Below are 24,919 nucleotides of genomic sequence, written 5' to 3' on the forward strand. Positions count from 1 at the left end.
TAGTGTTTGGTTGGATACCTAAAAATGCTTTGGAAATCACCTTTTGGTGTTTGTTTTGTTGTAAAAAAAAAAAAAAAAAAAAAAATCCTTCAATTAGAAACAAATGGAAAACGTTTTACAACCATAAAATTTAGTAAAACAATTTACAAGTTTTTACACAGACTTTCGGTCAATGAAAAACATTTTGCAAGTTTATTGACCACATTTTACAAGCAAACAAACAACTAAAATTGTCAAACATTTTCCAAATAACATTTTACTGCGCAGCAAAAGGAGTGTTAAAAGACTATCTACGTGTATTTTTAATCACATATCTATTTTATATTCATATGACTTATATTTATCTCCAAACCAGTTTACAAGAAAGTTTTGTCCATCTATTATTATTATTTTTTCTTTCTTCTTTTTTCTCCTTTTGCTACTAAAACCTCTGCCCTTTTAGGATCTAAAAGGAATAAATTTGAGATAAATAAATGGAAGTACACAGATAGAATTTGTATTATATTTTGGGATTGGGAGAGTTTAAATGTTAACAATTGGAGGAGTTTCTTTGTGGGAGATTTATTCACCAAGTTGGGACACCCCTTAAAACACAAGCTTAACCTAATGAGTTTAAGCTTAATTTTATTAAATTAACCAACCATTTTTTTCATCATTGCTTGATGTGCAATACCATCACTTTACACCCTCTAAGTCTAGGGTCACTTCTAAATTGGTGCATCTATTTTCAAAACTTGTAATTTACAACATTGACTTTCAAACTTGCAATTTACATGCTCTATTATTACAAAGATGTCAATTTTCTATCCAGAATGATGTTTTTTCTTCGGCAAATGACAAGAAGTAATAGTCAAGGGTGAAAATTGTATGTTTCAAAAGTTGAAGGATAGATTTATAAGTAACCAAAATTTAAAAGAGTGTAAAGTATATTTTAGCCCATAATTTAAGATTGACAAACTTCCTAGAAGTAGGGCAATAGATCAATTCTTCACTTGGAGTATAAGTTAATCTTAGATTTTATATTCCAATATAAATTCTTGATACCACTTTTTGTGTTCTATGTTATGTTCTACCAATATAAAATAACTAAATTTTAAAATAGAAAAACAATTCAAATGCATGCTATCATCTATATATATTAAAAGCTAAAGTTCAAAGAAAATCAAATTAGAATCCAAATTGAATTTTAATCGGAGTCCAATTGTGCACCATGTGCCCCATCTAATTTTTAATTTATGTGTCAAGTGAATTATTGAGTGTAAAAATTGAAAAATCAAATTCAATTATATTCTAAATTGGATTTCATTTGGAGTTCAAATCCAATTAAATTCTAAATTGAATTTCATTTGGGTGCAAAAACCGAAGAATCTAAGTCTAATTAAATTATAAATTATATATATATATATATATATATAGTATGATAAACCATTACATATTTTAAAAATCTATGGTTTAAAAAATATGTAAGCTAATACCATGTATAATTTCAACATTTTTAATATATAAATAGAAAAATGTATAATTTGAACCGTGTAATTGTGATTTCTTTTAATTGTATATCATAATTGGTGGAACATAATGTAGAGTACAAAAAGTGAGTCAAAAGGATGTGCTTTCAACAATTCTCTACTTAGGTCTTACTTCTTAGGGCCAAAATGGCAAAATACCCATTTCGCTCAAAAGTTTCAGCAAAATGCCCATGTTTTAAAACTATTTAGGGATATACCTTTGTTTTGAAACTCAATTTTTTAAAAATTGAGTTTCAATGAAAAACTCGATTCACCCAAAATTGAGTCACTTGCAAAAACTTACATGGAACTCGAGTTCCATGTAAGTTTTTGCAACTTTTTTGCCTATAACTTGATTTTGGGTGAATCGAGTTTTTCATTGAAACTCGTTTTTTAGAAAATCGAGTTTAAAACAGGTATATATTCTTAAATAGTTTCAGAACATGGGCATTTTGTTACTTGTATTGGGCGAAAGGGGTATTTTGCCATTTTGGCCTACTGCTTAGTATATACCTATGGTCTATACTCGGTGCCATACATTATAGTCTACAAATGAATTGGCGGAAACTGCGGGATGGAAGAGATTGTGTAAATTATGTTTGCAGTGCAGTTGACTATGGGCAGACTTTCTAGATATTCCAATAGCGAAAACAAGAGCCCCAATATTGTAATCAAACTTTAAATCAATTGCATTGTTTTTCGAAAAACATAAATAGCGTCAACTGCATAGCATTTTCTAGCTTCTTTCTTATTCTTTTCTTAGTATTGTTTCAAATAATATGTGAAGATCACAGACAGAAGGAATTCATTGTACCAATAGAAAGAAAAAGAGTTTTGGAACCTGAAAGACCCTTTTAAATTTAAATCTAATTAAAGAGAGCATGAAAAATCTATGTAAAGTTGCAAACAATTGAAAAATAACAATTAACAACCTTTTCTGTTCTTTAGGAGTAGTTGAAATGTAATCAGGTTAGGAGTAGCCTTCGCTATAACTTTGGAGTGGTTGTATTGTAAATTAAATCCCTCTAATCGATTTAGGAGGCTTTCAAGCTTGAAATAATTATTTGGTAGGCTTTCAAAAATATATTTATTTATAATCCGAAGGGGTTGGCTTAGTGATTCTTAAAACCTCATGATATTCATGAGATCTTAGGTTCAAAACTTCTTGCTAGCATCTTGGGGCCACCTCCATGACGTTCCTCTCCGTAATAACCTGGTGTGTGTGGGATGGGGGGACTGCACATGCCAAAGGAAATAATCAGATACTTGAAAAGATTTGAATACCCTTATTTATCATATATTCATATATATATATATATATATGGGAAAAAATATTGCAATCGTTTTATAAAATTTTGACTAACTTGTGTTTCATTCTAACAAAATAATACAGGCCATTGTTATTAGGGTTCTTTTTTTGAGGCATTTTTTCATTCTTAGTCCATCTATTATACAAAAAAAAAAAAAAATGACAATAATGAAAATTCCTCCAATCCAGCACGTGGTAACTTAGTCTTGTTTATCCTTAAAGAGGTAGAGTCACATAGTAGGGATGTCAATTTTGCCCTGTCTCGCTTGACCCGCCCTTCCCCGCTTCGCCCCGCATGGGTTTTCTCCGTCCTGCAAAGGTGGTGGAGTGGGGATGGGGTGAGATTTTAGACACATACCATGGGGCAGGGCGGGGATGGGTTTACACTTTTTAGACCCACCTCGCCTCATCCCCACCCCGCGTTGATAAAGGTTAAATTGTAATTTTTACATATTCTAAAACCCTACTATTTAAACAAATATATCATTAGCTTATTTTATTCTACCCAATGTGGCTCTCTGCCTCTTTTTTCTCTCTAGCAAAGTTAGAAAATAAGGTACCAATTTTAACATTTTCTTTTGTCTTTATTAGAAACAAATTTATATATTATTGAATTATTGATTCCATTCAGTGTCTTTCTCAACATAGATTTCATCATGAACATAATAAAATGTTTTCTATTTTTATTAGGTACGGGTTTGTAGGTTTGTGTTTGTGTTATTGTGTGTGGCTGTTATTTGTATTTCTTTCCCAGCATCATAGCATGTTATTTGTAGTTCTTTCTATCATGAACAAATTGGAAAAACATAATAGCATGTTTTGTATATATATATATATATATATGTTAGAAAAAAATGAAAGTTTCAGATTAGTTTCACAAATAAAAATACGGGTATTTGTAGATATATATATATATATATATGACTCACAAATAAAAGTTCTTTCATAAAAATAATATATATACACATACATATATATTGTGGCGGGGAAAAATAATTCAAGCTTACTTTTTACCTCACATAATTAATTTATAGAGATGGGATGCCAATCAACCTTTGTTACCCTTGTTTAAGTGAGTCAAGCTTGAAATGAAAGGATGAGTACTAGGAATGAGTATGAGACAGGGGAATTGATTAACAATAATCTCGGATTGCTTGAATTATGTTCCTCGGGTTTAGTCTGAGGTACAAATTTACACTTGTTCTTAGTTTACAATGATGTTTCTTTTCCTTTTTGTTCAGATTTCCCATCCACCTTTCACAGAGGCCTCTCTGCCTTATATAGTCACCCAAGTTGTATCTTGGCCTTCCATTTAGAGGGGTAGGGTTCATTCCCCTTGATACTTGTCCCATTAAGGCCTTACTAGAAGGTTTCTACACTAGGTTATGAGTTGTGATGATACTATTCAGGGGTCATTTCCTTATTAATGCGGCTAGCTAAGTGGGTTTAGAGCATTGAATGTGGAGGTGATGAATTCTTTTTCTGCATTCTTCCTTTTCTTGCTTGACGACAATTCTTCCTTTTCTTCTTTGGTTGGTGTCTGATGGTCTTCAGAATTGGGCCTCGGCCCTCCCAAGGATGTGCTAGTATCCTTAGGATCCTTGGGTATTATAGTCTCCTTGGCCTTGTGGTGAGTTGTTATATTCGCCCTGAGGGTTTGCTGTTAGTACTTTCCGAGGTTTGTTCTTTTGATATTGGCCTCCTCTTATTTGTCCTTTGTTCTTGGATTCTTGTCCTCCTCCTCCCCCCCTCGCCCCACACACACACACATTATAAAGTATAAAGAAAAATGATATTTTAAGAAAAAATGAAAAAAGGACTTCCAGATTAGATTTTAGAAAGATTTAGATAAATACTAAGATAATATTATTAAGTTTTTACTAAAAGTTAGTTTGACTTGATGGGATAAATTTATTTATAATTTAAGGTATATTTTTATTAATGAAACAGGTAATTTTATTTTTAAAAAATTGTAATAGCTGTGGGGTAAATTAACAAAAAGTAGAGTTTTATAGGGTGGGGCAGGGCTTTGTGGGGCCCTAAGGAGTGGGAATGGGGTAAGAAAATTTTTTCCGTCATGTAGGGCGGGGCGGGGACAAAGACCCCATCCTTCGGCCACGCCCTACCCCATTGCCATCCCTATCACATAGGCGATTGACTTGTCATAGGGTCTAATAGCATCATTACTTTCTAGAGCCACAATGATAGTAGCTTAATTTTTCATATTTATATTATTATTAGAAAGCATTATCATTCTTAATTTTTCATATTTATTTTATTATATTTGGTTTTAGAATGATGTTCAATAATTAATTTTGTTCTTAAAAATTAAATTTAATGCATGAATATGTCTTTGGTAGGAGAATAAAGAATTGGTTCTTGTAAGAAGGGCATGAGAAGAATTAAAGGAAAGTCACACTAAATTGGCTAGTAATTTAGGCATAACTTTCAGCTCATATATCATTGTGATAATTCAAGTTGGAATGAAAAGCTAACTTTAAATGATACAACGTTGTAGTTTACTAAAATTACAAATTTTGACTTTTAATTGGCCAAAAAAATTTAGTTAAGTGAAGCTTGAAAATCAGAGATTTTTTTCAAATGGGAATTTTACTTGTAATAGGATTTCTTGGTCAATTTAAAGGCTCTTTGGTCAAAATTCAAGGGCGTGATAGCTTTGAAATGAAAATTAGGTTTTGTAATAGTTTCTTTTCAATTTTTAGAGTTTTCTTTGGTGTAATGACTTGCTAGAAGTCTTGGTAAGGTAAGGTGTGAAACCATGATTTTAAAAACCGGTTTGAATTGGCTGGTTCAATTGACCAAGAAATTGGGTGCTAGACTCTAAATTGGTCTAGTAAAAGCAGCTAAAACAAGTAAAAACCAAGAACCAAACCCTTTTTGGTCCTTTGACCATTCCAATTTTTAAAACCATCGGTGAAACCCAACCTTCTATTGATATGTTCTTAACAATACTTTTATAATTTTAATGTTTAAGTTATTGTCTTTTTGATTGATTAACTTATCTAGAATTTTTTTTAGTTTTGTATAATAATTTGATTTAGTGTAAACTCTAGGCATGTTAAACGCTTAGGATTCCCTACAAATTATTTCACTAGCTTTGTCTTGTCTAAAATCAATCAAATTCTTAAAACTACTTTGGGAAATTAGTTCTTGAGTTCATATTGCTAAATCATCTGACTAAGATCATCTTTCATATGAATTTTAGTTGAGTTATAAAATACAATGATTAGTATTACCAACAGATGTGTTGCATGGGGGTCCATAAATCTCAGTGTTTTAAAATATTGTTATTTCCCTCAATATAATTTTTCTTAGCCTAGCCTTGGTTAGGTGGAGATCAAGGGATGCACGGAGCTCAATCCTTTTTGTTAAGGTTTGGGAATCATACATCCCTTATCAATGAGTCAAGAAAGATTTCCATCACTAGCTAGCTCAGTAATAGTTTCTCTTCAATTAAATTTTATAATTTTAAATTTTATTTCATCTTTTGGTTTGATAATCATCTCCATTTTCCTGTGGATTCGACCGTTCTCAACAATCTTGCACTAAGGGCAATATTGAAGTTGTAGTACACAACTTCAGCTTCCATGCTTTACGAGATCTACTAGAGGAAGTACATCTTGGACAACAAGTATAGAATTTCTTCACACTTTTAACCATATTTTGCAGCTGGTTTTTAGCATATCTAATCATGTCTTGTACACAAAAGCAATTCAAAATTATGCGTGGAAAACTTCAACTAAATTGGAGATGGACATCAATTTAGTTCGATCTTTTTTTTGGGGGCAGGTTGGGTGGGGGGGGGGGGTGTAGAACTAGATTACGACCGTGCATGTGTATCTAACAAAATATGTGACACATACAAGTACCAATAATATCCAATGAAAACAACAAAAGTGGCCATTTTATGAGTGAATCAATTAAAGTATACCCAAAAAACAAAAGTTCTAAAAAAAAGAAGGAAGAGATTGAGAAAAAGAAAAATGAAAAATAGATATACATTTATGTTGTAGTTAATTGTGAACGTGTACTATAATTTGGTTTTACCGATGTTTTATATACATTTTTTTAGCAAATTTTTTATATACCTTAATCATTGTAAGAGGTACGGTGATTTATTCTTATTGAAAGATGATATAATATTGGAAAACGTTTGGGTCTAAAAATGTTTAAATTACTTTACTTCAACCTATTATGTGGCAATTGAACATATTATCCATGTGTAATAATAGTTATATGGCTTTTTTAATGGGTCATGTAACTTGTAAATAATATACATGGATAGTTTTATAAATTGCTACGTAATGAGTTGAAAATGATAGTTTCAAATATGTTTGGAACAAAATTTTGTTCTAAAATATAACTGTGGGCTTTCAAAACAAAATTTTTCAAACTCACATTACTTAGATTTTTATGCTATACAGAAGTTAATCCCTCATAATTTGACTTCTTAAATAGAACTTATGTGAAATTGAACGAGAAACGAGAGTGAAGTAGGAGACTGAGTTTGTCCCTAAAGAGGTAAAGTCACGTAGGCGATTGGGTTTTGACCTTCCGAAAATCCACTTGTTGATCCACAGTAGTAATGGTTTTGCAGGGTTGGAAGTAAGCAGCTACGAGCACAACTGTGGGCTCACCACGGCAATAGAAAGGCAACAATGGATGGTCAAAATCCAATATTGGAAGTAGAGCCTCCTTGTTCTTTTCCTATCAAAACCCATACCTATTTTTTTCCTCATTCAGTTTTCCTACTCTATTCTTTTCTCCTTTCCCGATTTGTGTGATTTTTTTATTTGGCAAAAATACTCTTTTTTTCCCTATATTATAGGGGTGGCAAAATTAGACATGACTCGCGAACTCAACATGAAATTAATAAATTATAGGTTGAGAGTTAATGAGTTCGTGTTAGGGACAGAGCTAGAGCTTGGTATAAAAGGGGGCGAAGTATAACAAAAAAAAAAAAAATATTAATTATGAAACTCTAGATAAATTTTCCATTAAATATTAATAAATGGTCAACAAGAATATAGACACAGATCACAAAATCATTATTTCTTTATATATATATATATAGTAAACAAAGAAATAAATGCACATACAGAAAAAAAATATTCATCGTCGCACTATGTACACAACAAAATACAATTTACTAACTTTATTATATCTAACCATGGCTATTGAGTGGAATTGTGGTATGTCTTTGTATTAGAACTCCTTTCTCTCTCCCTTGTGTGTGTGTGCTTGTTTTTCCAAAAAAAAAAAAAAAAAAAAACTTTATTATGTCTCAAGTCCCAATTAATTTTAAAGTTTCAAACAAACTCAACTTTTACTTTTAAAAAAGACACTAACAAGACAAACCTAATTATTAACTATTAAACAAATTTCAATTCATATAAGCACAAAAAGACAAAATTCAATTCACAGAGCATAACACGTGGGTGGATATCAAGTTATCAATTCACCACTCTACTATTTTTTTTAGAGTTACTGTTGAAGTCTCTTAAAAAGAGAAAGAACTCTCTGTCTCTGTCTCTGTCTCTGTGTCTTTTGTTACAGACAATTTAAGAGACTCTTTTTTTTGCTTGTTGCTCACTTGCTCATATGAGAGAGAGAGAGAGAGAGAGAGAGAGAGAGAGAGAGAGAGAGAGATTTGGTGAGTCTAGGCTAGGGGCAAGGTTGGTTGCTCCGCTGCTGCCATGTTGCTGCTGCTGTTGCTGCCTCTCCCTTCATTGCTTCAGTTCAGCTGTTCAACCTCTGAGTCTCTGGGTTAGGCTTAGGGTTTTGTTTGTTTGTGTGGTTTTTGTTTTGTTTTGTTTTTTTGTTTTTCCTTAGCCAGAAAGATATGTGGCCATGAAATAGGGATTAAGCGGAACAAAATTGACTAGGAATGACAGATTAGTTTTGTTTTAAAATTTTGAAAGGTCGGGCTATTTCTTTTTGATAAAATTTGGTTGATTGGGTTAAATTTTCTTTAGCTTTGATATTTATGATTTTTGTTTTGTTTTGTTTTGCTAAATTTTCTTTTAGGTTAGATCCATAAATTTTTTCTCATGGCCTTTTAGAGTGCCAATAATATTGTTAAGAGGGGTAAGTGTAATTTTATTGAACTAAATCGGTAAAATTAATACATAAATATATATATAAGATTTTTTTTAAAATTTTTTTTTTTGGGGGGGGGGGGGGGGGGCATTGCCCCCCATGTCTAATAATAGCTCTATCCTTGGTTTGTGTCATATTTGGGTTTACATGACTGACCCGTTAAATAAACGGGTTGGGTTAGTGTCCATCACATGGAATCAGTTTGACTTGTCTGAACTGTTTAATTAAATGACATTTTACCAATATACCCTTCAAACACTAGGTATATAAACTTATTAGTTGTTGTGGTTTATTTTCTTTGACATATTGTGATTGATTATTTGTGATATTGAGATATGATTTAGTTTTGAATGATTATTTGTGATGTAGTTACTCGTTAGTTCTGAATTTTATATTAAAAATATTTGTTTGTTTGGTTTTTCATAATTCATATCAATTGGGTTAGTACTAATTTTTATTTATTTATTTATAAAATCTGATAAATAGGTTGATACAACTGACTCATTTAATAGATGGTTTGTGTTAGGGTTAAGGAATCTTGACCCGTTTAATAAACATGCCAAGTTAGTGCTGACTTATATAGTCGATGTGTGCACCCAAATTGGTCTTCACCAAAGTAATGGGGTCACAATTTATTTATTGGTTTGATCACTCTCAATTCTACGACTTATTCCTCTGTGTTCCCCCAGTGTTTCCCAGTATTTTCCCTCTCTCACACTCTAACACTCTTACCCCCCAGATTTTTTCCAAACCCCATTCCTCTGCCTTCTGCTCCTTCTTATAGTCTCCTCTTAGTAGGGTTGTCATCATTATCTCCCAACTTATACACATATTCCTATGTTCATCATAATCCTAAGGGATCCTCACGAATTTAGAGGATTCCCTTGGAACTTGTTCTAGACGCCGAATAGTGTTCGAGAGTGGATCTCCATTGGAACTATTAGTCTTCGGCTATCAATCTCGCCAGGGGTTGTCTCACTCTGACCACCTTTGTTATCGGTCAACGTTTGACCGACCCCCTATGAACCTTTCGAGTGCTGTCCCCTAAACCATGGTCCCTATCTCGAGGTTGGACCCATTGTGATAAGGCCCAAGGCTAACTCCCCCCGTGCGTATCAAGCTTAAATCGCTTGATGGGCCTCGGGTTTCGCGCTAGGCTTTATTTAATTGGGTTGACATGGCCACCTAGGCCCAGCCCCCCATAATAGCGCCCCACAATCCTATTTCCACATAGTGGAGATAGGATCGAGGTCCTGCTACCCCGTGATCGGTACATTTACTTCTATCCCACCCAAGAGGATTGACGGTTGTACCTTGGGAAGGCCAACAGTCCACCTTTTAATGCAACGGATTGGACAACTTGCTCCATTCGAAAGACGTGGCAGGATCTAAGATATCAGACGACCCAGGTGATTTGACACTTCGTTTACTGAGGCGCGTGAATTGAAATGATGGTATGCATTTATTGCAGTTGGACAGTTACAATTAATGACCGTTGTTTCTATAAATACCACCCATAATCTGCATTTTCATCTTCTTTAGTTTTTGTTAAGTTCTAGACATTGCCTTCCTTTGCTCCTGAGCCCTCAATCTCCCTACGAGATCACTCTCCTCCACAAGAGACCACTTTGTAAGTCTTCTTCCCTTTGACTATCTCCTTATAACTTACTTAGATTCGATAATATGCCTTTTGCATACTTATTGAAAACTAGGGAAGATGTAGAATCCTTCAAAGTTAGATACAATATCCTTTGTGATGTTGAAATTTCATACTGTCACGAAGGAGAGATAGTAGACCAGAGGCTTCCCTAAGTCGTGTTTTTTCCCTTAATGTCCATTCTTAAGGGTAGGGTTAGGTTCCCTGTAGACCCCTTATTACTTAAGACCCTCAGTTTTTATGGCCTTAGCCCCAATCAGTGTTTGCCGAATTTTTATGGGGTAGTTAACTACGTAGGGCGTCTCATCTGCTTGTATGGCCTGAGCCTTACCCATCACGACATTAACTTTTGTACGCCATTTGGGGAAGTCTAAAGAACGGGTACTACCTTCAAACCTTAATACCATAGTAAGGTTGATATCTTGCTTCCTCGATTCCAACAGGAACTTAGCGAGGGAATATGTGAGAGTGACCGGTAACTGGCAGAATGGAGAGATGACCAACCCGACCTCTCTTCAACAGATAGGTTGGTATTTTCTTTTACCGATTCCTAATATTCACCAATCGTGTTCCCCTTCCCCCTTCTCTCTCGAATTTTTTTTTTTTTTTTTAAATTTAAAATTTTTAATTATTATTATTATATATATATTATTATTTTTTGTTATTTGCTTCTCATCCATTTTACTACCTTTTCGGTTTCTCACTTACACATACTCCTTTCCCGACCACAGTTTCTAAGAAGTTCCAGCTGGACATAAGGGTGGTGCGCATCATAGAGCTCAACTTCGTCCTTCACTTAGAGATATTCGTGCATTACGACGGTCAGCTAAGAGCCTTTCACTTGATCTTGGGTTGCGTGCCCTCCTACATAAGCTACCAAAATTCATTAAGTGCTCTGACGGTTGGTAGCTCGTTGTTATCGTATCTGGACGTTCGGTTGCTGGGTTCTTGCCTAAGGGACTCACTTTCGAGGAAGCCAGGGATTTAGGTCCTCGATTGGTCAGACAAGACTCTCTCAAACCTATCCAAGACAGTTCGGGGGACACTGTCTTCCAGGACTGAGCATAACACATTCCTGTGGAGGCTCTCATCTTAGGAGATTCTGATGAAGAGGGTCCAGACACCGAAGAGACGAATCCCGTGCTTTCAGATCCAGCAGAAGGGATGGTTAAAAAATGGTCAATGGCCCTAGATCGCTGGTGTCTAGCCGTACAAGCTTCGGGGGGCCAAGCTTCTACCCAGTCCATCCCTCAACAAACCACTCCTCCTGTGCCCCAACAGCAAAGGAAGTGCCAGAAGGGTATCGATGGTGTTGTGGTCGAGGACAGCACCCCTCTTGTTGCCCACCTACCCACTCAAGTTTTGGTTGGTTGACTGTTCCACTAACCACTAAGACCCCCCAGGAAACACAACCCCCGAGCCAACCTATCATAATTGGCTCATAGGTAGCGGCTTTTTCCTCGGGCTCTACTCGGGTAGGAGTGCACTTTCCAACTAGGGGATAAGGTCCTACCCGCCAACTTTTACCTTCGGACATGGAGGAGTGGCGAGGGGGGCCATGTATTGAACTAACTTGGGCAGGCTTTGTTGCTTCCTGCTAACATGGAGCATTATTCCGGCTGCCAAGACGACGACTTGGTGCTTAGGCTGAAATGGCACACTATAGCGGTATATTTTACCTCCACCCAATTTCTATTATCAATATATATACTTATTATTATTATTTTTTTTAAATTTTTATGTCCCTCAATTCGCAAGTGTTACTAATTGGACAAGAATAACCCAGTTCTAGCTTTCTGCTAATTCAGGCCGCCCAATTGACCCATGTTGTGGAGGGTTGGTTGAAAGATGCGTGGGAGGAGATCAATAAAGAAAAAGCCCTAAAACAGGTAGCTGAGGCTAGCCTGAAAGAGAAGACCCTAGGGTTGAATGTTATGAAGCAGCGAGCAACAACTGCCAAGAAAGCGCTGGAGCTAACTGAGCAGAAGGCTAGTGAGGCTCAGGGCAAGCTCTGGGAGACCGAGCTTAAGCTTGTAGAGAATGTGAGCATCCTTTCTGCTCGAGACAAGGAATTCACCGACTACAAAGGCGGAGAAAAGGCTCGGAAGAAAACTTACAAAATGGGCTTTAGGGATGCAGAAAACTCAGCTGGCCCCATGATCTTTTAGGCCCGAAAGTTCCGGTTCATGTAAGGCTGGATGGCAGCAGTCAACGCCATCGGGCTCCCCAAGGAACCTTCGCCCAACAATCCTCCAGCTGATTAAGGAGCCCTTGCATTGACTCCTCTGACCACCGATACTTTCGGAGCTTAGACTTGTTAAAAACAAAATTGTATTTTGTTATTTAGTTTTTCTTTTTCTTCTGTCTCTTTTTTTATTTTATATTTTTTCATATTTTTTTTAAGCTTCCCTATGTGGGCCAGTACCCGTGTATTGAACTATCTTCCCTTTTCTGAATTTATATAAGATGGATGGTTCTAACTTTCACCTTATTCTATTGTAATTGTATGATAAGGGACAATGCCATTCACTTGCCTTCATCCAACTCTTATTAACATTCATACCAAAAGTTGCTTAAGTGTTAACGTTGGGTGGCACACTAATCTGAGTGTTCAATAACAGAATTAAATTCAAGAGTAATCATTAAAAACTTGATTGGGTATTATCGTTCGGTAAAGCAACAGATAATTTATGCGTTTGGTGGAAACATCCGTGATTCGCTTAAGTGTTATCCCTCGATAATGTAGTATGTAACTTCAATCACTTACGGTACACTGCTCCTCATGCACCTTTACTATTTAATATCAGGCACGCATCTAAAAGTAGGGGTATTCCCCGATCATTAGTCAAAAACTAGGATGTTTGGCGATTGAAGGATAAGTTTATGTCATAACTTATATTCTGATTTGAATATAGTTGTCGATGTTTATGCGTGGCTAGTGGTTGGGATTGGGCCAAGGTCACATCTTTATCCTTAGGGAGATATTAAGGTTTCCATCTAGTTGGTGACTGGAGTCAGGCTGAGGCCAGATTTCTGTCCTTGTGAAGACATTAAGGTTTCCATTTGGTTGGTGACTGGAGTCAGGCCAAGGCCAGATTTTAGTCTTGTGAAGACATTAAGGTTTCCATCTGGTTAGTGATCGGAGTTAGGCCAAGGCCAGACTTCTGTCCTTATGGATAAATATCAAGTACATGCACAGACGATTTATCGTTCACTCCTACTTTACACAGGATTAGTTAACTGAAATTCATCTACTTTCATTGTCCTTATCAGCTTACAAATTCCATACATCGTATTACATTCACTGGTAATACTTCTTTAGATTGTAGACGTTCCATGATCGGGGTAAGGGTTTTTCTTCCAAGTCTTGCAAGTAATAGGCTCCTGCTTCGGCCGTAGCTGTTACTCGGTAGGGTCCTTCCCAATTAAGGGCCAACTTTCTAGCACTTTGATCTTTCGCACTCCCGATGGCCTTTGACAAAATGAGATCTCCTAACACAAACTCCTGAGGCCTGACCCTTCTGTTGTACCATCGAGCTAACCTCTGTTGATAATCAGCAAGTCGCATGGCTACCATGTCTCTCCACTCTCCTAAGGCATCTAGATTCCCGACCATACACTCATCGTTATGACCTTGCGTAAAGCCTACAACCTTTGAGCTTGACAAACTAACTTCAACCGGTATAACTGCTTCGGCATCGTAGGTCATGGAAAAAGGCGTCTCACCCGTCAACCTTCTAGGAGTTGTTTGGTATGCCCATAGTTTGTTCGGCATAAATTAATTTAAATCCAACCAAATCACCACTAAGTAAATAAAAAATGCTAAAACTATTACAAATATCACTATAGAATATTAACACACTAGTTTGTAGCATCTCTAGTTAGCATTAGTCAAGTAAATTAGTCATATTAGAAATTAAGAAATAATTGATTTTAAATAAAAAATTATAATACAAAAAAATTTAAATTAATTTTTTTTTTGAAGCAAACTAACTGATAAACGCACATACTTAATTACACTCTCTCACAAAGTCCAACCTTAGCTCCGTTGGTAGAGCGGAGGACTATAGTAGGAACAATTAAATTAATTCTTAATAAATTAAATATTAATAATTGATACTTAAATACATAAAAGCCCATCAAAAGTTTTCGGCTTAGCCTCAAATTGTGTTTAGTCCACCACGTGAGGAAAAAAAAGCTTCTGAACTTTGAAGCCATGGTTACGGAAATTTCAAATTAAGCAGTCGTTGGATGGTGTAAAAGTCTTAAAGTTTGTGTGCCATTTATAGACTATACGAATGAGAATATATTGTGCGACGTGCTTTTATCTTGTGAAAGCACCTCGATTCCTTTTGTTTCTCAAAAAAAAAAAAAAAAAAAAAAACCTTGATTTTCCTTTTTGAGTCGTTCGTTCTGGCTATATCCTGTATGACTTTGATTAGCCAATAGACCGGCATTTATAAGAGACTCCTAGCGTGAGTCTCATTTATCATATTAATTGATTCAATTCCTTCTCCAAAAGGAAAATTAATTGATTCAATTCCTAAAACAAGACAAAGTTTAAGGGGTGTTTCGTAGCCTTCTTGTATGAGCTAGGCACACTTTCTTAGAATCTGGACCTATAGCAATGTTTTTAAAATGCCGTAATAGGTATTGTAGCAGTTTCCAAAAGTGCCGTATTAGGTCTACTTAGTGGTGCTTTTTAAATCCTCTAATAAAAAAAAAGCGGCTATAAAACTAGTTTTTTGTAGTGCTTGTTATAATGGGAAGAGCACTTTTCTTTTAGTACTTACTACGATTAAAAAGATATAATCAAAGTGTTGTTCTTGCAATTATTTTTCTTCTCCTTTCTTAGAAAGGGTAGTAGAAGAGTTTTTTTTTTTTTTTGGGAGGGGGGTGGGGGGTGGGGGGAGAGAGAGATAAATAATATTGTATGTAATATATATTTTAGGACAAAATTTAGGTGCAGCACCTTAGGTGCTGTTCCTTAGGTTCCCATCTTAAGATCCAACCATGCAATTACTTAACTAAAAAATACATTTCCATCCATGAGAAAAAATCCACATGGCAAAATCTTAAGAAGGGAACCTAAGGAACAACACATAAGTATTGTATCTAAGTCTTGCCTTTTATTTTTATTTTTTGTAAATTTTTTAATTTATAAATTTCAAATCTAGATATAAAAAGAGAGAGAGATAAACCAAAAAAAAAAATTTAATTTTGTTTTGAGGGAAGATTGATAGTTAAAATACACTCACTTACACTTCTATTTGGGGTTTCTTATAAATAAGTCATTCAACTTTCAAAACATATAATTCACACCCTAGACTATCACCTATTGTCATTTGCTCATCCAAAAATGTTGTTTTGGACAAAAAATTGACATTATCATAATAATAAAGGAGGAAAGATGCAAGTTTTGGAAATCAATAGTGTAAATTATAAGTTTTGAAAGTTGATGCACCGATGAAGAATCAACCCTAAACTCAACGGATGTAAAGTGTATTTTATCCAAACTCATAATATCACATCATATTCAAAGTTTTCCTAGGTAGCAGTAATATACTTAAGTGTATTATTAGAATATAAAAAATGTGAGTGGTTGACTAGTTTTTTTTTTTTTTTGATAGAGTTTCAACTTATGGCATCCTCTTCTGATTATTGTGTTTTTTATCATCAAATTAAGACATCAATCAATTTTTTGTATAAGCGAGGATTTAACCCTAGATTTCTTATTTAACCATCAGAAACATTTTCAGTTGAGCTAACTAGAAGTCTAGAACCCATGTGGTTGACTAGTTAAGTGATGGTATCGGACATTGAACAATGATGACAAAAGTGATTGCGGTTAATATGACAATGTTAAGCGTAAACTCATTATTATGTTATTTAGCTTTTGAGTTAAGTAGAATCTCAACATAGTATAAATTTCTCACAAAGAAACTCCTCCAATAGTTTTTTTTTTTTTTTTTGATAATTCGATAGTTGAGGGACAAAAGATTTGAACCCTAGATTTATAAGTTGAAATACCAAGTGATTGTGTTAATATTTAACTGTCACAACCCCAAAATGTAGTAGTATAAATTCTATTTATTCGGTATACACTCTTTCTCTTTCTCTCCAATTTATTCCTTTTAGATTCCAAAGGGTCAAAGGTCTTAACTCTTAACAGCTAAAAGGAGAAAACAGGAAAAAAAAAAAAAAAGTTTCAAAGGTTTTCTTATAAATTGGTCTATTACGTGGCCGTCAATATAAGACCATTCACGTCACGTGTATTAAATTATATATATGATCTATTAAATAATTTAAAATTATTAAAAAAACGATTCCCTTCTGTCTATGATTTTCTGGAATTTCTAGAATGTCTGCCCTCCCAAACCCGCAATTTCCGCTAATCATTTTATCCCAAATTATAAGTTTGGAGACTAATGTGTTGGACCGATCGAAGCCAGTCCAAGAGTATTTGCTAAGACCCAATATTACAGAATTGGTCTCCTTTTAATATTCTAATGCTCCTTGTTAAAAAAAAAAAAAAAAATGCTCATTGTAACGGTCTTTAATTAATTGGTCAATAGCATTACTTCTATGAAGTCTTTCATTTTGCTAGTAAAAGTCATGTACAATTGTACATACGTGATACGACTGACTTGGCAAAAGATTTATCAATTTGCCCCGTCTCCCTGATAATCTATAAATAGCAACCAAACTATAACACTTTTGCACCATATAGTTCTAGCTTCTAGCTTAATTTCAAACTTTCTCAGCAATGTCTTATAAAGTTTTTTCTCTGTTTTCATTCACCCTCCTCCTTCTTCTCCTTCTTCCTCTCCATTCCCATGCAACTTCAAGAAACATCCATGACAAAAAATTATCACCGTTTGAGTTTCTCAAACATCTTCAAGGATGTCACAAGGGAGAAAAGGTCAAAGGCATCCATAACCTCAAAGCCTACCTTGAGAAATTTGGTTATTTGAGCTATAACCATTCTCAAAATCAAACTCATACCAATGATGATGATTTTGATGAGCTCTTGGAATCCGCCATTAAAACTTACCAACTTAATTACCATCTCAACGCCACAGGGTCAATGGATGCCAACACAGTATCAACAATGATGATGCCTCGTTGTGGGGTGGCAGATATCACCAATGGTACAAATTGGATGCGCTCAGGCAAGAAGAAACATCACGACCACCATGGCTCTTTTCATACTGTCTCTCACTATTCTTTTTTCCAAGGAAATCCCAAGTGGCCAACTTCTAAGTACCATCTAACCTATGGATTTCTCCCGGGCACCCCAACTGAAGCAATAAGTCCCATCGCAAAAGCTTTTGAAACGTGGGCTGCAAACACACACTTCAAGTTCTCAAGGGCTCAAGATCAAACAAATGCAGATCTCAAAATTGGTTTCCATAGGGGGGACCATGGAGATGGGGCCCCTTTCGATGGAGCTGGTGGAACCCTAGCCCATGCTTTTTCACCGACTAATGGGCGATTTCATTATGATGCAGATGAAAAATGGAGTGTGGGAGCAGTCCCAGGTTCATATGACTTGGAGACAGTTGCCTTGCATGAAATTGGGCACCTTCTTGGGTTAGGGCATAGCGAAGTTGAAGGGGCCATCATGTGGCCTGCCATACGTTCAGGAGTGACCCAAGGTTTACATAGGGACGATATTGATGGCATTAAAGCCTTATATAATTTTTAAGTGTTCAAGGATTTGCAATATGCAATTATTAGCGGGTAGAGAATAAAGCATAGTGCAAATGCATGGCACTAGAACTATTGGACCATATAAGTAGAGAAACAAAGAGAGAAAATAATTTTTAACCAACTCATGGTAGAAAGTGATGCTTGATTGTATTTTACTTCATGTTGTAATAATACTATTTCGTTTTTTTCAACAGTTTTGTAGTTTAACTGATATCTCTTGATATTTACAACAAAGATGTCCAATGTTCAAATCCTTCCACCCCAATTATCAAATCATAAAAATAAAGTAAAATAATAATGCTTCATTTTTAAACCATCATGGAATTATACAACTTGGAAATTTGTATGATGTAATAAATAAAAATTTTTAATTTCATTTTAACTATAATAACCAAATATTTTAGGACTTTTTATGATTGACTTTCGATACAAATGTCTTATAAAATTTGGTACTTTCAAAAATAGGATAATAGTTAAAGTAGTCATCTTACTAATAAAGCTTTTAAAATTAATATGGATAAAAATGTATTTGTCTAAGATCCTCATCCATTGAACCATTGTGAATAGAAAACTGTTGGAAAAATTGGTTTTGCATCTCATACAAAACACATAGCCGAAGCAACAAACACAAATCTACTTCATTCATGAGAGATAACATGTAACCTTGAATTCTAGAACAAAGAATAGAAAGCATACCTTGATACAGTGAAATTCAAAACTAAGACTTGAGAATACCTCTAATAAACATCCAAATTCCACATGGTGCCCAAGATGAGTGGTCTCTCAATTAGTCTTTATGTACATTGATTCTCAAAAGAAAAGTTCTAATCCAAAAGATGTTCTTCTTCTTCTTATTGTAGAGAAAAACTGTTTTCTTTTCTTTTCATCATACATACATTCTAACTACCTTGGTAATTACTTTATTTAATAACTCTTGTTAAATAAAAATTGATTGTCTAATTGGGTTAGCTTTTTGGGCTTTAGTTTGTGGCTTGTGATGGGACCAAAGGGAACAAATAAGATTCTAGCTCCAATGGGCCTTGGGTTTATATGTCAACTCTTGACAAGTTCAAATTTACCATTAATTATATTTAATACCACTATATAAATATAATTGCACTCTAGACCTTATTAATAAATTATATCCCAAGACTCTAATGATATCATTTTAGCCCTCTATGAAATATCTATAGTGAACAAAGTTATAACGAACTGTTACTTTGTAAACAACTATTTTATCCTTGAGTACCCAGTTTATTCTTTTATTTATTCATATTTATTGAAATCCGATTTCAATAAATATAAACTTTAGTAACTCCTTACTAAAGTGGGCGTCCTGAATAACCAATTACCATTAAACTTATCTCAAGGGGATATTTCGTGTCTCTATAAAAAGAGATTATGGATTCCATCTTGAGAATATGTTCCCTCAACACTACGTGTGGTTACCTAACATATTAAGGTTTTGATAGTCAATATTAGATCTCACTCCTGATATATCAAAGTGACCAACATTTCATGATCGGGTTCACTATCCTCTCAGGATTAAGAGTCTATGAAATTAGAAGTCGTGAGATTAATCATTCTGGTGACAATTGTTGATTGAATAGTTAATCTCACAGCGATCCAGTTCAATATGTCTTAACACTCAAGACACATCAACTAGAAGTCTCCACTTCCATGATCAAGACAAACCATCTTAGTTGATGTGTTATAGTCTTCGCAGATGAAACACCCAATTTCATCATCGACTATGAATTATATCTTTAGTTTACAAGGAGCTTGTGATTTATATTTTCTGTAACTAAATTACATAAATCACATACAATGCATCTCAAGGACTATGATAATGTCTAATTAGTTCATTTATAAATAGTCTCATATAATTAAACAATTTAATTATTTAGGATATGCCAATAAATTGGATTTTAGGGCATAAACCCCAACAAAAACCTCATGTAGAACTCAATGAGTGAAAAAACAAAGGAGACAAAAGATGAGTTTGTGGGATACAAAATGTGATTCTTGAAACATGTTTCCTAAATTTACAAGAGTAACGATCATAAACCTAGATCTAGGCCACTTATGAAAACAAGCCCTAAAATCTCACCCACTAGCACACCACAAGTGTCCTTTATTGATACCTCATTTTGTATGTTCTCAACTAATTATGTTGATAAAATTTCAAAAAAAATTGTTTAATTTTTTTTTCCTTCAGATCAAAGGAGTCGAAAAAATTAAGTTAATTTGACCAATTGATTGTCAAATTAACCAAATTCAAGAATTAAGAGCCCAAATGACCAAAATACCCCTAGTTGATCAAACCTTGACCAACAGTCAAACGAATAAGAAAAAATCATCTGATCACCAAATTCTATCATATCACACCAAAATACATCTCCCATAACATGTTTCTTATCATCACTAAGTTTAACCACGGGAAACCAAAAATTAAGAAAATTGTCACGACCCAAGTCCATGAAATATGAATTTAGATGCATGACAAACTTACTAATCTTGCAGAACTCAATAAACATAATTAATTCCATAATTAAATAAAACTCCAAATAAACAATGCTCTTAATAAACCTCTTACAATATCTAAAATCCACAATTTAGAATTAATCTCCAGATACTGTAAAATCTTAAGTTAAATAAAAATAACTAAAAATCCTTTAAGGCTTCAAGCATTATTGACGTTGCCTAGAAACTCTCACGCTCTACCTTGCACCTTATGAAAAGATCCAAAGTTTTTGTTTCCCAATTAAACTTTAATATGAAAATTGTAATTGATGGGGTGAGCCACACATCTAGTAAGCAATTATACACAATACACAACAGAATAGAGTCAAACAGAGCACGAGTATTTTGATTTTTCACAAACTCACTCAATGATATCAAATATAATTATTCCAAAACATATAATGAACCACTTAATACATATGTAATAAAATCTTAAAATCAATCGAAAACACATACAAATAATTGATCAGAGCACAGTGTCACATATACACATATTACATATTCTCACATACAATCCTGTGAGCAGATACCAACATCTAAACCCTGCTAGTGAGGGATCAACTCTTATTATCACATACAACCCTATGAGCAAGCTTACACATATATGTGATCAATTCTAAAAACACTTATTTTAAGTCACATATCACAAAAGTAAAGATTATACAAAATAGAATAATTTTCTTAATATTAAGAATTATTCCAAATATAAAGGCATATCGAATATCACAATATCGAATTGAAACATAAATCAAAGGATGCTTTCTTGACTCTCTTAAAGAATAAATAGGAACTGAGAAGTTTATGTAAGTATTTTACAATTCATGAATAAGTCTGAAAATTCAATTTGCTAAAAGAAATGTTTTAAATACCATTTGGAAAATAGGAATATGAATTTGAAATCACTTGTTTTTAAACAAATTTAAAGATCAAGAACCTTTTTAGAAAACTTACTTTGAAACTCAATTATTTTATTAAAATAGTTTAGTTTAGAAATCATCTTTTAAATGAGATTCGGACGTTCAAAACGTTATTTACAATTTGAGGTTTCTCTTTAAAACATTATTTAAAAGTCAAAATTAATCTTTCAATGATGTAAAAATGCTTTTGATAAACTTTAGAAAATGTATTCTTAAAAACGTAACTTTTGAAAACCTTTGACTTCTAAGAACCTAATGAACAAAATTGTGCATATTATGCATAATTACTTACAGCACTTAAATCACTCTAAAAGTACAGCCAAAACACCCTCCAAATAGTCTCAAAACACTCTTAAATAGGACCTATAATCAATATCCTCCACAAAATATAAAGTTTATCGAATTATACAAACTGACTCATTGGGAAATTACTTTGCTGAACTAAATGATAACACTGATGCAAAACACTCTTAACACTGATGCAAAGCATCTCTACCCAAAAATATGTTTCCTTGAATTTATCAAAACTGAGAGGCAGTAGCCAATACTTTAGGATTTAATATATGTCCTAAGCAAAAAGTAAAACCTTAAACATGAATTAGGCTCTATAACCAAGACTTTGTTCTAAAATACACACTATGGGCAAACCTAGGATTTAAGTTAATACATATAACCCTAAAGAAAACGCTAAACCATCCTAATATATATAACCAATGAAAACGTTAAACCATCCTAATATATGTAACCAATCAAAACATTAACCCATCCTAATATATATAACCAAATGAAGATGTGGCAAATCTAATATGACTTAATATATACAAATCCGAAAGAAAACGTGATGGCAATATTCACCTATTCTAGGGACACACGGGGCAGTGGGCAATCTAGGACTTAGTGTGCGTTTGGATATAACTTATTTTGCTGAAAACTGAAAACAATAAAAAAATAATTTTTTTTACTGTTTGGCACTGTTCATGGCCAATGAATAGTGCATAACACACTGGTTTAAAAAAAAAAAAGAAAAAGAAAAAAAAAGGCCCCAAATGCAAACGTGGACATGAATCCAAACTGACCTTTAGTATATATATATCCCAAAGAAAACGTAAAAGCCAAAGAATTAAGATTTAAAACCATGGCTTTTGTTGTAGAACACACAGTGGCAACCAAGGATTTTATATATATAATTCCAAATGAAAACACAGTGGGCAACCTAGGATTTAAGCACTAATGTAATAGCGTATATCATATCCTAGGAAAATACCCCTTTTAACAATCTACACACCACTAACGTTTCCATGATAAAATTCTAACCCTTTAATTCTTTGTTTCTAACAATGAGAAAAATCATACCTAGAACAATTGGTTGCCTCCTCAATTGTATTTCTTCTAAACTCCAAGGAAAAATACAACTCCTAGCCTCTTTACTGATGAAACCCTTCCTATGAAAACCCTAATTTATCTCTTTCTCTACCCTGTATTTAATGCATTAGAGATGTCTGCTTGGTGGGGTAGTGGGCTACGGTTACTAACAAAATATATTTATGGGCCATTAAGATTTAAGCTATATAAACTTTTCTAATCTTTTTCCCTAACTGATAAGGAGACCAAAAGTTTTATATGAATAACCCATAAAGTAACACTCCACGTTACATCTTCCTCTTTTATTTATTTATTATTTTAACTGCCGTACTAAAATGTATGCACTAAAACTTTAATTTTCTCACCAATTTTATAGCACCACAAAATTGTCTACTCTCATCTTACTATGCACACCGATGACGGTGATGATCATAAAATAAAATCGAGGTATTACAAAAACTTTAATCGTTCAATTAGGATAAATTCATGCTTATATAAAATATTAAGTAATTTCCTTTAAAATGATTACTTGCAAGCCCACATTCGAAGTAAAATGAGCAAGGTATTGAAAATTAACCATATACGTGGTCATTTTTGGATAAAGTGACATAAAACTTGATCATGATTAATCGAGGTTAAATCTCAATTAAAATATGATCAATCAACATTGGCTTGGTGCAAGGGGTCATTGAAAAGGTCTTATGAGTCAATTCGGAAAGTTCAAATCACAAAAATTCCGCTCAAACAAAAAGAATTCGAGAAAATACCAAAGTGGAAATTTTTGGACAAAAACTTGAGTTCAATGCTACTTTCCCAAACTTCTAGCTTATAAAATTTGAAAAGAAAGGCTACAAAGTTTGTATCTTTAGAAAGAAGATGTTACAAGCTTTCCAAAAACACATTGTTTGAGCTAAATAGAGATCAAAAAGGCCTAAAAGTATGTTTGCAAAGATGGGAAAAAAATCATGCAAAACCCACAAAATTTGGTCCAATTCAAGTTAGGGTGCCCTTTTTGCGCACAAATTTGTGACAACTCACCCATGGTTGATCCAAAAAGTTGATAATTTCATAAACTAGGAGCAATTATCTACATCTTAAAAGAAATAAAACGGCATCTCAAGATCATCTCTTTATATGTAGATATTGCTTGTACAAGAACAATAAAAAACCACTTTTGAAGATTTCCCATGTGAACCACCCTACTTCTTGACTGAATAGCCTTACCAAACTACCCAAAAGTTGACAGCTAATGAGGATAATTTTTGATTGATTAACACGGGGTGCTGAACCTTCCTTACGTGCTGAACCTTCCTCTCACGCCAAACCTTCCTCATCTGATCATCGGCCTTACACTTGAATTGGTCCTAAAGGGATGACCGACCCCATAGGCCGTCGGACCTAGGTTGACAACCCAACCCCGAATCCTGATGACCTATCACCTTAGGGTTTCTCATGGAACATGCATGGAGTCCACTCATATGTCCATACATGGAAATTACTTGTGCATCCTGATGTCCATACATGGAGTCCACTCAAAGATCCTACCACACAATCAAATCTCCTATATATGGGAAGGTGATCCCAAGTATCTTAGGATCCTTCTCTCTACAAGGAAATTCCCCCACATCAAGGGATTCAAGTTAGCTCTCGACTACTATATAAACAACAAACCATAACCCATTTGAGGTATGTGAATTATCCTTAGCTCTGGCACTCTTGAGTTCTTGGAGATTCTTCTATCACTGACTTAACCTTCGGAGGGTCCTAGATTGGTACCCCATTGATGTCCTTTGATTGGTTCTTTTCTTTT

The 24,919-nt window shown here is 34.2% G+C and overlaps 1 protein-coding gene across 1 annotated transcript; it reads left to right on the forward strand.

Moving 5' to 3' along the window:
- Positions 1-17,325: 17,325 nt before the first annotated feature.
- LOC126688599 (metalloendoproteinase 2-MMP-like) lies at positions 17,326-18,498 on the forward strand. The gene has a single exon (XM_050383355.1). It carries the CDS (start codon positions 17,361-17,363, stop codon positions 18,300-18,302), a length of 942 nt encoding a protein of 313 aa, XP_050239312.1. The 5' UTR covers positions 17,326-17,360; the 3' UTR covers positions 18,303-18,498.
- Positions 18,499-24,919: the final 6,421 nt, after the last annotated feature.

This window comes from Quercus robur, chromosome 6 (assembly GCF_932294415.1).
Source record: "Quercus robur chromosome 6, dhQueRobu3.1, whole genome shotgun sequence".
In the NCBI taxonomy this organism is placed as follows: domain Eukaryota; kingdom Viridiplantae; phylum Streptophyta; class Magnoliopsida; order Fagales; family Fagaceae; genus Quercus; species Quercus robur.